The sequence below is a fragment of the Pecten maximus genome, unplaced genomic scaffold (genome assembly GCF_902652985.1).
Source record: "Pecten maximus unplaced genomic scaffold, xPecMax1.1, whole genome shotgun sequence".
Classification (NCBI taxonomy): domain Eukaryota; kingdom Metazoa; phylum Mollusca; class Bivalvia; order Pectinida; family Pectinidae; genus Pecten; species Pecten maximus.
In genome coordinates, this window is record NW_022982489.1 from 5,217 (window position 1) to 18,091 (window position 12,875).

At 39.8% G+C, this 12,875-nt stretch overlaps 1 protein-coding gene across 1 annotated transcript; it reads left to right on the forward strand.

Annotated features, from left to right (window-relative positions):
* Window positions 1–1,973: 1,973 nt before the first annotated feature.
* On the forward strand, window positions 1,974–12,764 carry LOC117320520 (the record flags this gene model as incomplete). The annotated part of the gene is given in 13 exon segments (XM_033875097.1): window positions 1,974–2,262; window positions 2,466–3,645; window positions 3,812–5,181; window positions 5,427–6,117; window positions 6,402–6,518; window positions 6,680–6,996; window positions 7,257–7,361; window positions 7,638–7,794; window positions 8,234–8,417; window positions 8,585–10,185; window positions 10,366–11,601; window positions 11,723–12,238; window positions 12,526–12,764. Coding segments are annotated over 13 exon segments (7,992 nt in total), but the record flags the coding sequence as incomplete, so codon positions are not given.
* Between the last annotated feature and the right edge of the window lie 111 nt (window positions 12,765–12,875).

A 12,875-nucleotide genomic window follows, 5' to 3' on the forward strand; every position in this document is an offset into this window, starting at 1 on the left:
AAAATATCAAAATATTAGCCACACGAGTGAAATATATTTGGTATTACTGAAGGCACTGTTAGATATTCTGTTTATTACATTTTTTATCAGCGAAAAACCTACCCCGTATGGTAACTAGGCCTACAGCGATAATTTGTAAACAAAAAAAGTAGTTCCTCTTGTCCAGTTGCTGACATATATGATGGGCTTTCTGATTGGTGAATTATTTTGGTATTTTCTAATCGTTAATTTGATTGGTCAAATCAGCAAAAGTGATATTTTTCACTAGTGAAAAATGTCACTTTTATAGAATGAATAATTTTTGATATTTCACTGGTAAAAATGTAATAAATTACAGTTTGATGTGTTTCATTGACTTTTTGTACTGTATTATATTGTTATGTATAAATATATAACAGTTCGAGGTGTTCCATTGACTTTGTGTATTGTATTATATTGTTATGTATAAATATATAACAGTTCGAGGTGTTCCATTGACTTTGTGTACTGTATTATATTGTTATGTATAAATATATAACAGTTCGAGGTGTTCCATTGACTTTTTGTATTGTATTATATTGTTATGTATAAATATATAACAGTTCGAGGTGTTCCATTGACTTTGTGTACTGTATTATATTGTTATGTATAAATATATAACAGTTCGAGGTGTTTCATTGACTTTGTGTGCTATATTATACTATTTCATTGTGTGCTTGTTGTTAATAGGCGTGTCTTACAATTGTCTTACAATTACAAACGACGAAACACACTACTTGGGGGTTTGTATTTTTAGCGCCCTATCGTTCAGTAGTATACGAAACTTTGGGCAGTTTAGGGTGTTTGACAAAGTATCGGAAATCTACGATCCCGAAGATCGACAAGTGGTATAATGAAGATGTGCGCTATATCTTAACGGAAGTTAAAATCAAATTTGCTAATCACACGAGAATGTCTTTTATATCAATTTAAATAATTTTGAGTGTACTTGTGATTGTAGGATAAGTTGTGTGAGAAGACGGAGAGAGAAACATATACCATTCTCCTATTTGCGAGCCAAAAGGCCATATTGCTTACATCTAATAGTTATAAAGATGTGTTTATTTCATTAGGTTATGCTTGCGATTCCATCCAAAAGCTGGAGGTAACTTCATATCGAAGAATGTTCATACCCACGCAACATGGACAGAGAGATACACAAAGACTGAGAGGACCCGTGATCTCTGTTATATATACGACAATGCTAAACCAGAACATTGCAGTGTAAGTGGTTCATGTTCGGAGGAGCCATTGACGGTATCGTCACGTGTCACAAGGGAGAGAGTAATAAGTATTTCAACATCCGGTTGGACGGATCCATTTCCTGTAGGAGGTAACGTGCTACACTCGTCCGGAATTGAATCGCTCCGAGTGACGATTCATGACATTAAAGAAAGCGGTATTAACAGACTATTCATGGATAGTGCAAAGGCAGACGGCACAACGGACCTAGATATGGTACAAAATTCTATGATAACCATACAATTACCTGAACACGAGCCAGCCATGTACGGCCTTCTGCTGGAGGTCAAGGACGTTGCAAATAATATACGACTGAGCAGAACATTTGTCCTGTACGACAATTCATCCAGAATCAGAGTTGACTCACGATATAAGCTGTATGTAACATCAGCTGCAGAAAATACCAACTACACCTGGCAAATCGTACATAGTGAAATATGTGTTAGCTGGCGAGATCGGTACTATAACGACAAATTTGTGCATTTTAACCCTCTCAGACCAATAGACGCTGACGAACATGGTCTCGTCCCGCCAGCCTACGATCAGACAGACGGAATATTGCCTGTTATAGGAACATCAAACGTGCATGGAATCACCCATTTTAATTACGAATTAATTAAGGAAACTGATGGCCAAACGATTTCTTCCAATGTCATCAGTAACATATCTTCTGAGAGTGTCTGCATACCACATACGGTTAAGGATGGCGATACATACAGATTCATGTTGAATGCGAGTGACATTGTAGGAAACTCTTTTGATGAATCCATTCAGTTCTTCGTTGACGCGAGCCCTCCAGTAATATCTAATGCCTGGTTAGTACGGGATGGACACCAACAACTGTTTGTTCACAATTCCACGGATCTATTTAGAATGTGGCTGGAGTTTGACTCGTACGACACTCACAGTGGACTTTTACAAGTTCTCTGGTGGTTCTACGAGACAGAACCGGAAAGACTGATAGGACAAGGAGCGGAAGGAGTACGACAAACCAATAACGAGGTTAGCCTTTATTGATATATAGATTTATCTTCAGATTGACATATTAACTGTAATAATAATAAGCCATTATTATGTAACAATATTTTATGACTTTCAATCTAAATCATCTCCTCTGTAATATACTTAAATGCATACTATTTCACATTTGTATACATATCAATTTCAAATCAAATTCCGTAAATTTTTTAAAATTCTCTTTTCAGACGTCATGTTCAGAACCCCAGTTGTGTATATGTCCATTTGTCGGTATCTGCCAATTTGTCCACTTCAGTTTTGACCTAAACGCATTAACTGTTAACAACACTCATATAGGTAACCATAACCGGAAGTACTACTACAAGATTGAAGTTACAAATACGGCCCTATTGACAACGTCAGTTGTAGTCGACGTAGATGTTGACGAATCGCCACCAGCAGATGGCGTTGTTTACGAAGGATTAGACGGCCAGACAGATATTGACTACATCAGTGAGTCCCGTATCTCTGTTCACTGGCACGGTTTTATTGATCATGAAAGTGGAATTGAGTTCTACAAAGTAGCTGTTGCGACCAGATGTCTCCAAAAGAATGAAATAGTTTCATCAGGAAACTTAACGGGACACATCCAGTATAAAAATACAACATCAACATCAACCCAGTTTGATATACAAGCTCAAGGGAAATATTTTGTTACCGTTATCGCGTTTAATCGTGCCATGGAACCTTCATCTGCCGTATGTTCTGATGGCTTCACAAAAAATGACTCTCCACCTGAAATAACCAATGTTACACTCTCCAACGCACGGACAAGAAAACACAAAGTATGTTATAACGGTGACATTTGGCTCATTTCTGACAAGCTGACACGAACAAATATAACCGGAGCATCATTGTGTTCTCATCCATGTACAGACACTACAAATGGATTTAAACTCGAATTACTGCCACTAGAATACAACCAATCATATAACACTAATGCCTGCAGTATGACGAACCTTCATCATTTCTACCTTCCTGTTGATAGCATTCGTCTTTCCTGGACATTCCTTAACAATAACATACCAATCAGCACAACCTATGTTGGATTTGGTTCAACCATTCTATCAGCTGATTTCCCAGATCTTCAGAACTTTGAATCTGTTCACCAAAATACATTCTTCGGACAACAACATATTGGCTTTACTACCGGGACAGAGTTTTACATCTTCATCAAGGCCGTAAATAAAGCCGGCATTTCGACTACAGCAACATTTGGTCCTCTTGTAATTGACGAGTCAGCACCTATATGTCCCTTGTCAGTACCGTTATATCAGAATGGGTCTCATGTGGTAGCAAACCTACATAGGAACATGTTCACAGACGCTGAACAGCGAGAAGACGTTTCATCCATTGTCTACCGAATTCGTAAGTATTTTCAATTTTTGTGATAACAAAAGATTTAATGATAAGCCATTATTTTATTGCACAGTAGGGTTTATGAATACACTTCTTATATTTTTGGTGAACAACATAGTAAATTGTATTTTAATTGTCATCCTTTATTTAATTTACGCGAAAAACTTTTTTATAGATTTTGAGAAGAATGAGGGAAATTCAGGCTTTTCGTCTTGGGAAGCATTCGACACAGCCGTTTGTACAAACCTTTCTGATTGTCTGGCTCTTTCCATTGACTATCTTCAGGAATTAGTTATGGATGTGGATAATCCATTACATATCGAGCTACACGTATTCAATATCGCTGGTCATTACTGCACAGTGATGAGTGAAGCTATCCACCTTCCCGCAATATATAAACCAACCATCGGGTCAGTAAAAGATATATATCCTGGATTAACTGAGGAACCATTCACCGATAGAGATGTTTCTTTTTCCCTCACTGGTTATTGTGTATCGTGGACAGGTATATCCGATCAAATGACAGCCGTGACTGTCGAAGTTGGCCTAGGGATCAGTCCGGGTATAGACGACATCGATAACTTCCACACAGTAGAGAATCAGAACTTTCACTGCCAAAGCAATGCAACTCTCACCAAGAACACTACTTATTTCGCTGTATTACGAGTAAACAACAGTGCCGGGACGGGTCTTGCGTCCTCGGATGGGTTCACGGTACTTTCTGAGGATGATGTATTGAATATGATATCGGTCTTTGATGGTCTGGGCTGTACTAATGATTCATTTGTATGTCAATGGACTCTGCAATCGGACGACACTCTTCCACACGCTACTGCATCTTGTGACCAAATACTACACATCGGCCACCGATATACTGTACAGTTCCCAGAACAGCTGCATGACGTCATCACTATTACCAGCGATGATGTCGTATTCAACAGAGGTGAACCAGGAAGTATTACGTTTACACCAGTTGATCGTCGTCCGCTTTTTACTATCGCTTCAAATATTCCGGAAAACGCTCCCGAGATGAGATTCAATGTATTCCGATGCCAGAAGGACATCGATTATCATTATGCTGGTGCTCCTATAGCTGTGCACTGGGAGGTAAAAGGTTACACTAATTACATCACACACTTTGAGATCTCTTTGTTTGTGAAGGACATGGACAACAGTGTTAGTGTCATTGAAACGGTAATCGCGACTGCCGACTTACGAAGTGTTGTATTCACTAACTCAATGACGGACTCAAAATATATTTTTGGTTCAGTCAAAGTATGCTTTGCAACGACATGTCTAGCTGGAGTCGTTTCCGATGGATTTGTAGAAGAAATTGAACCACACATTGGCCCGATCTCGGCCATTCTAATGGACTATTCTGACACGTGCAGCACGATCAATGTGTCCTGGAGTGACGTTCAGTGTTCGAATATAGCCGACTCGGGTGCCTTGTTTTATCGGTGGAGAATAGCGGATAGTGACAGCGGCATGTCTACGAACCATGACTGGACCACAAGTGTTGGAAATAGAACCGAACAATACCAGGTAAAGAATATTTCGTTGGTACAATGAGTCATAAATTCGTTTAGTATATTTTGTATATATTTAACAATCTCTTATCACAACATTAAATCCTCAGAATTAATTCTTCAACCTGAAATAAGATGATTTTGTCTGAACATTAAGCCATAGTCAATATTAGTTATGTTCATGGTCACATTCCCGTATGGTTTCTTTTTGATGTTTTATTGCTAAGACGGTACTTTTCATCCTTTTCATGTGTAATACAGGTAACAGCATGTAAAAAGATGCCCACAGATGTCTTTACACAACGCTACATTTGTCTGCAAGCATTCTGTCATTCCGGAAGAGAGACAATCAGTTGTGAACAATTACAGATACAATTTCATCAGAATAAATTCTCTAAAGAAATAGTATATGACATCGACGTGGACTCTGTTGTCTTTTCTGAATTAAAGCTATCAATATTTAGTTCAAATATTGGCGAGAAACTGAATAACGTTCATGAACTCGAGTTAGATTACAGTCGTACCCGACCAAAGTTAGGCGCGTGTATGATCGGACTACAGGACAGGAAAGTAACTTGGTATCTCATGACAAAGTCAGAAATCCCAAGCGACACATGTGATAGTGACATCAACTGTTTGATGTATGGAGAAACAAATGAAGGCGCCATTTCCTTCGGAAAGGTAAATCTCGACGAGGGTAAATATTATATCTGTGCCAGGAGTGCAGCATGTAACCGAACAAGAAAGGACTTTGTAGAACATTTCGATAAAGTCGAAGGTTGTAGTGATGGCTTGATAATAGACGAAACTGGACCAAGTCCGGGGTCTGTCATCCTTCACTCCAATGGAGGTTATCTGTCTGATAGCAATGAAGTATTCATTTCCTGGACAGATTTCCATGACAACTTCGCTTCTTACGGTGTTGGATTCCTGCAGTACAGATACGCTATTGGTACGTAATTACAATATTCCTTGACTTCATTTGGCTTTAGTTTGTCATTGACACATAGCGCACATTTAACCAATAATCATATCTAGCGTCAAACAAAAGTGTCTATTGGTACGTGATTGACAATATTCCAACAAAAGAAAATAATCAATATAACCTAAGACTGATATTAACTTTATATTGCTTTTGATTTATATAGAGCTCATTTTTACATGCTTATTTACGTCGCCAACACAACGTAGCCATCATGAATTGGCACTAATTTATAAAAACATTTTTGTACAAAGGGTCCTATCCCATGGGACAAGATGTGCAGACATACAGAGATGTTGGGGAGGAACAATCAGTACTGGTACGGAATACACGCCTGACATCAGGGATCGTGTACTACGCCACGGTAGAAGGTATTTAATACATTTAGACAATTTAGTTCTTACCACAATTTACAGCTGTGTTGATGTGTGATGCATAGGAAATAACGGGGTATATATTTTGACACAAACAGATTATTAAGAGGTTTCATACTCTAGCCGAATATGAAACCAATGTTTCTCTTCCATTAAAGCCAGAGACAAGGTCGGATTGGCCACTACAGCGATTTCTAACGGTGTGGTATTTGACGACACTCCTCCAGTAAAAGGTAAACTGTTTGTTGGAGACTTACACGTACACAGATACGTGACGACACTTCAGAATCGTGTAATCCATTGGAAGGGATTCTTCGACATGGAGTCAGGAATTAAATATTACGAAGTAGCAATAGGGAACTATGCCGATGTCCCGGATGTGGTCTCCTTTCTACATGTAGACCCCTCCACGTTTTTCTTTGACTTCAGTGATTTAGACCTCCAGCATGGCCATCGCTATTACGCATTTCTTCGGGTAAGCGACATTATGCAATAAATTAATAATAACGAATTTTATCAAAAAACATATCAATAGTGTGATTTTCGTTCTTTAACAGCGCAACGATAGTACTTACGGGACGCTGAACACGTCAGTCAAAAGAAACAAAAAATAGTTTTGATATGATTATTGTAATGAAATACCCTCTTTCCGAGTCATTTTGATTTTATTTATCGAATCGAAAACTTTGTATGTTACATTGTTGTAGACTTGAGTATAAAAATACACCATTTTAGGTAACCAACCGAGCTGGATTGTCACTAGTAGCCGTGTCACGGTATTTCCTTCTAGATGATACTCATCCCTTACCAGGAATTGTCCGAGAAGGCCCCGGCTATAGTGTGAGTATAATGTCCTATATTATAGTTTTATTATCATTTATCTACATGCTCGTCAAACAACCCGGTGTTATCTATTCACACCAAAACAAATATCAAAATAAAACCAGAAAACGAATGAACGGTAGATACCATGAGACGGGATATATATAAACACATTTAGTATTTCATGGTTATTTAAACGATATTAAAAGACAAATGTTGGAAAGACATCATCGAATTTAAGGTTCGTTTGGTACAGAAAGGTCTCTGTCGTTTCACTCATGTTATTTCTTTCAGAATGATTTTGCTTACCAACGCAACTTCAGCCACCTGGTGTGTTCCTGGGAGGCCTTCGCTGACCCCGAGTCTGGTGTGGATCACTACAAAGTCGGACTGGGGACGGGACCATTCAAAAGAGACGTCAGACGCTTTACGTTTGTGGGTCTGAGAACAAGTATGTGGTAATCGTTTTTGCGTCACCATAACTTCGCAAGTTTATTGTAACTCTAACCTTAACCCTCATAAATATATATATATATCCGGGGCCTAGCCACATAACTCAACTCTACTTAAACGAGAACACTGCCTTTTCCCGCGTGCCACATTTATATCATATATACTACATGTATATATTTTCTGATGTAATTTCTCTTATTTTTTCTGTGTTAGATATGGTCAGGTGTACATGAACAGACTTCGTGTTTAGCCATTATTTTTAGATATTTTATGAATAGCTATAGTATGTAGACCTTGTGAACGCAGATTTGGATTGAGTTATGGCATTTCTTATATTTGAATTCTCTATCGACCGAAGGATATTTACTGTATTTCACGCCTATTACTATTTTCCCTGATTATTACTAAATTGTTATAAACATCATATATATGAACAGATATGACATGGTCTGTACCCCTGGAGGAGGGCGTTATCTATTACGTCACGGTTCAGGCCTGCAATACCGGAGGACTGTGTACGGACGCCACGTCCAACGGAGTCTTGGTCGATCATTCGCCCCCGATACGTGGCCAGGTACTTGTAGGACGAGCGGAAGGACATCTAAATTATATAGGACAGAGGTAAAGGTATTAACAATGATTCAATAAAAATAGCAAGTTCCTAGTTTAGAGAAAATATCGAGGACTCAAAATGGAAAACTGCAGAAATAAGCTTTCTTTAATTCATATTAACTCGACAGTTAAACGACAATCAGAAACTTAATTTTAGTCTTTACTGTGTTGTATAGATCACACGTGGAGGTTTTCTGGGTGGGATTTCACGACTCCCATTCCGACCTGGATCATTACGAAGTTTGTATCAGTAGCACACTCAATCCGGCTTGTAACGTGATTCCTTTTACCAACACACATCTGTCTACCGAACATCTCTTCACTGGCCTTGACCTTCCCATTCAATCGCCTCTTTACGCCACAGTTTGGGCATACAACAAAGTTGGACTTAACATCTACGTGACGTCAGACATGTTCTCGGTCGACGTCACTCAACCGATCTGTAGCCAGACACCTGTATTCACATCTAGTACAGCTAATATTTCAGAGGACACTTTCACTCAATGGGACACTTCTGTTCTCAAAATCTCGTGGATGTTTGAGGACTATGAATCCCCCATTGTAAGACAGAAGGTTTCCGTCACAAATCACCATAACGGCCACACGTATATAGAAGACCTGGAACTTTTTAATGAAAATCACACCACCATTCTACTTAAACCAGAACACTGGCTTCTCAGCGGTGACCGCTACCAGGCGACAGTGGTAGCATGCAATGGAGCCGGGTTATGTACGGCGGTTAACAGTGGATATCTGTTAGTCGACTCATCACCGCCACACATTGGAGGATTCGGTGATGACATGTCGTGGAGATTACAGAACAATGGTACTACAATCAATGTAACGTGGAATGGGTTTGAAGACGTAGAATCAGGAATCAGCATGTATCACGTGAGTATTGGAGAGACGTATAGTGGTAATGAATTATCCCTCGGCTTCATTTCACTCATACATGTTGGAGAACCTGGTGCCATTCAGTATGGCTTCTTCAATGTAAATCAACAACTGGAAGTGGACAGTAAAATCATACTGACAATCATAGCGGAAAACAATGCTGGACTAGTTACGTCTGCTACAAGGGTAACCACCCGTGTACTTAAAACAGATATGGAAGGTGATTATGGAATCCTAAAGATAGAAAAGCATTCGTGTGATGTCCACTATTGTAACAAAGACTGTACATGTGCTGCCCTTGGACAGAAATGCTCTACTGTCGATTCAAATACCTGCAACCAAACAGACAGCTCAAATTATCAGTCTGTGAGTGTCTATAGTGGGTACGATATCGGCGTCCATACGCTTCATTCACTTTCGTCAGCATGTTTGGGTGCCAACTGGATCCTTTCTTCTTTACAATCTCATCTGAACGTTATACGCATGGAGTGGAGTATGGGATTAGAAAACATGGAGTATGGTGCTGGTATATTTGACACCTTACGAGAAGAGGTATGGCATGATATAGGAATGAGTGACAGCGTGGTTCATTGTGTAAGCAGCGATAACGCCCTGTTACACGACCATAAATACATAACGTATATAAGAGCTTGGTATGATACAAACACCTACAGGATATTCAGCTCACAGTCTCTACTGATTGACCGTACACCTCCGACTATTTTGCAAGGATTTCACATAAAAGTCTCAATAGATAACTGCGATTCCCATGTAGAATTCATCAAAGTGACAAACTTTGTTACGGCCTGCTGGAGGAATGGATTCTCCGACTCTCAAAGTGGAATCCTTCATTATTTGACGTCACTAGGGACAAGTCCTGGAGGTGAGTAACTATCGGTTTAACTTCGTGTTTTCTCATTCGGCACTGTTACACATGTATAAATAAACTGTAAATTATAGAAATAAAACATGTAGTCAATAGTAAAGGTATCAGGACAATATACCCTTTAGTGATGATTATTTAAAAGACTTATTCCAAATTGATCTTTTTTTTCTTTTTAAGCCTCTGACATGTCACCTGTACTTAATGTTGGAAAGGCCTCGAACTTCACCTGGAGTGAGCTGGATTTACATGCTGGTTCTAGATACTACGTTACAGTGACAGCTGTTAATACACAAAACGTGTCGACTACTTATAGCTCGGACGGGTTCGTTGTCGACACGGAACGCCCTTTGCCTGGGACTGTGTTCAATACCAAGAACTATAAAAACCACCTAGGGCAAGCTTCCACCGATACCATGGAAGCTTCCTGGAACGGCTTTATGGACAGACATTCACATATACAGCTGTATAAAGTTGCAGTTGTTGACATTTCAGACAATTCCTCGTCTTTGACCTTCCAGTCGGTAGGCAGAGACACTAAAGTTACACTGCGAGGTCTACATCTACTGGCCGGTAGGAGTTACATTATCAAAGTTAAGGCCGTGGATGCGTCCGGACAGGAAAGTGACGAAGTTCTTTCTCCACCGGTGATTATCGATCCGACCCCACCAGTCGCTTACCAATGTGCCAGTTACGTTACACTGTATAATGAAACACATGAAATTAATTTGTCTACACCAAATGAAGAATGGAAGATAAGTTTGGGAAACGATTCAATTGTCTATCGACTTTTGGTGACCATATCAAACAGCACTGAAGATACTGGTATAATAGTGACTCTCAACGATCACTCATTTAAAGCTCATCTGGTGCGTCAGTCTTTTTCCCATGTCTTTACTGTTCATTCCAAGGAGAACCTTGTTCTTTCTGTGAAAGCATCAGATAGGAAGGTAGACCTTGGTAGTCTCAGAGTTGTTTTGGATGGATGTAACGTTAGTTTACACAATTATTCAACCTATCGGATACCTCTGCAGCAGATAGCGTTTTCTACAGTATCAGCCATGTTGCAGTTCATCGATCCAGAAAGTGATGTGCGATCAGTAGAATTAGGTGTGGGGACAACTATACACGGATACCAGGTCCGTGCACTTGAGCCAGTGTTTACGGGAGGCTATCACGCGTTTCCGGTTAATCTACCTCATGGAACCCCTATATATGCTACTGCAGTGGTGGAAAACAACGTCGGTCTGCGGTCTTACTTCCGGTCATCGCCTCTTATTATTGACCATACTCCACCAACAATATCGGACGTACTCCTTCAGTACAGTGATGGAACAGAGGGTCACGTGGTCATCCATATCACGTGGAAAGTAGAGGACAAGGAGAGTCAGCACGTGCACTGTGATGTATCATGCGGTAAGTATTCTCATCTGACAATATAGTCAGCTGCTGTACTGAAAATATGTGCCTTAGTAGAAATGGTCAGACAATAACTCAGATTTCGATTCATTAGAATGCAAATCTTGTGTATTCACAGGGTCGATATGGAGAACCGAAGGAATGCAGACCGACAATATATCTAAGATAAGTGTGGATTCAGAACCCCTCAGAATCCCTCATGGCACCATTATCACTGGTACAATCACGTGTGAAAACAATGCCGGGATGATAAAACAGACCCGTACAAATGACGTCACCATCCTTCTTGATCCTCCCGGACATACCGACAGCCGAATACAATTCCTAAATGTTCACGGTACCACGGTCACTGGACAGGTCGTGACGAGGTTCGGGGAGAACCTTCAGTTCCATTGGGACGAGTTTGACTACCCCGTAGGTGACGTCACGTACCAGTATCGTATAGATTACATGAACGGTTCCAAGACATCGTGGGTAGACGTGGGTTTCCGTAGCTATGTTACAACTTACACGTTAAACATCGTGGAGGGCTCGGAATGTGGCTTGGAAGTAAGAGGCTCTAACGAGAGAGGCGTTTTCAGCGAGAGCATCAACTCAACCATATATGTACTCAGACACTCACCGTTATTGACAGGTAAAATCGTTTTCGTAACAGATTAATTTGACAAGGACATAAGATATATATAAAATGACTTAAATATACGAATGTCTATGGCAGAGAGTAAGTTAAACTACAATTCTAGATGTCTATGTTCGTTGGTGTTTAATCGACATCACACTACCTACAGGTTGTGCAATATCTCGCAATTCAAATAATTTCTCTGAAACCATACTATAACTCGTGACGGCTTTATCGTGCTGTATAAACACGTATACAATTTTCTGATATAAACATCATAATACTGTATTTGTTTCTATCAGGAACGCCATGTGAATTCCCGGAAGTTGAGGGAGGAACTGTCACCCTTAATTGTTCCCAGGTTTTTGAAGTGACCGACAGGCTGAAGACGTCCTACATACTGACAGTTGGCACCGAACTCGGATTCTCTGATGTCGTGTGGTATCACGTGTTTGACAGTAACGTCTTCACGTTTGAGTTGGATGACAATATAGCGGAACTTTTTGTGATGGTAACAGCTGTGTATGACACCGGTCCAGAAACCACATACAGAGACAGCTTTCCTCTCGTTTAGTCACTTATCACTTAATGGATATTCACAGTAGTATGCCATTAAAGTATGGGGTTGAGGGATATACCAAGTTTCTACTTC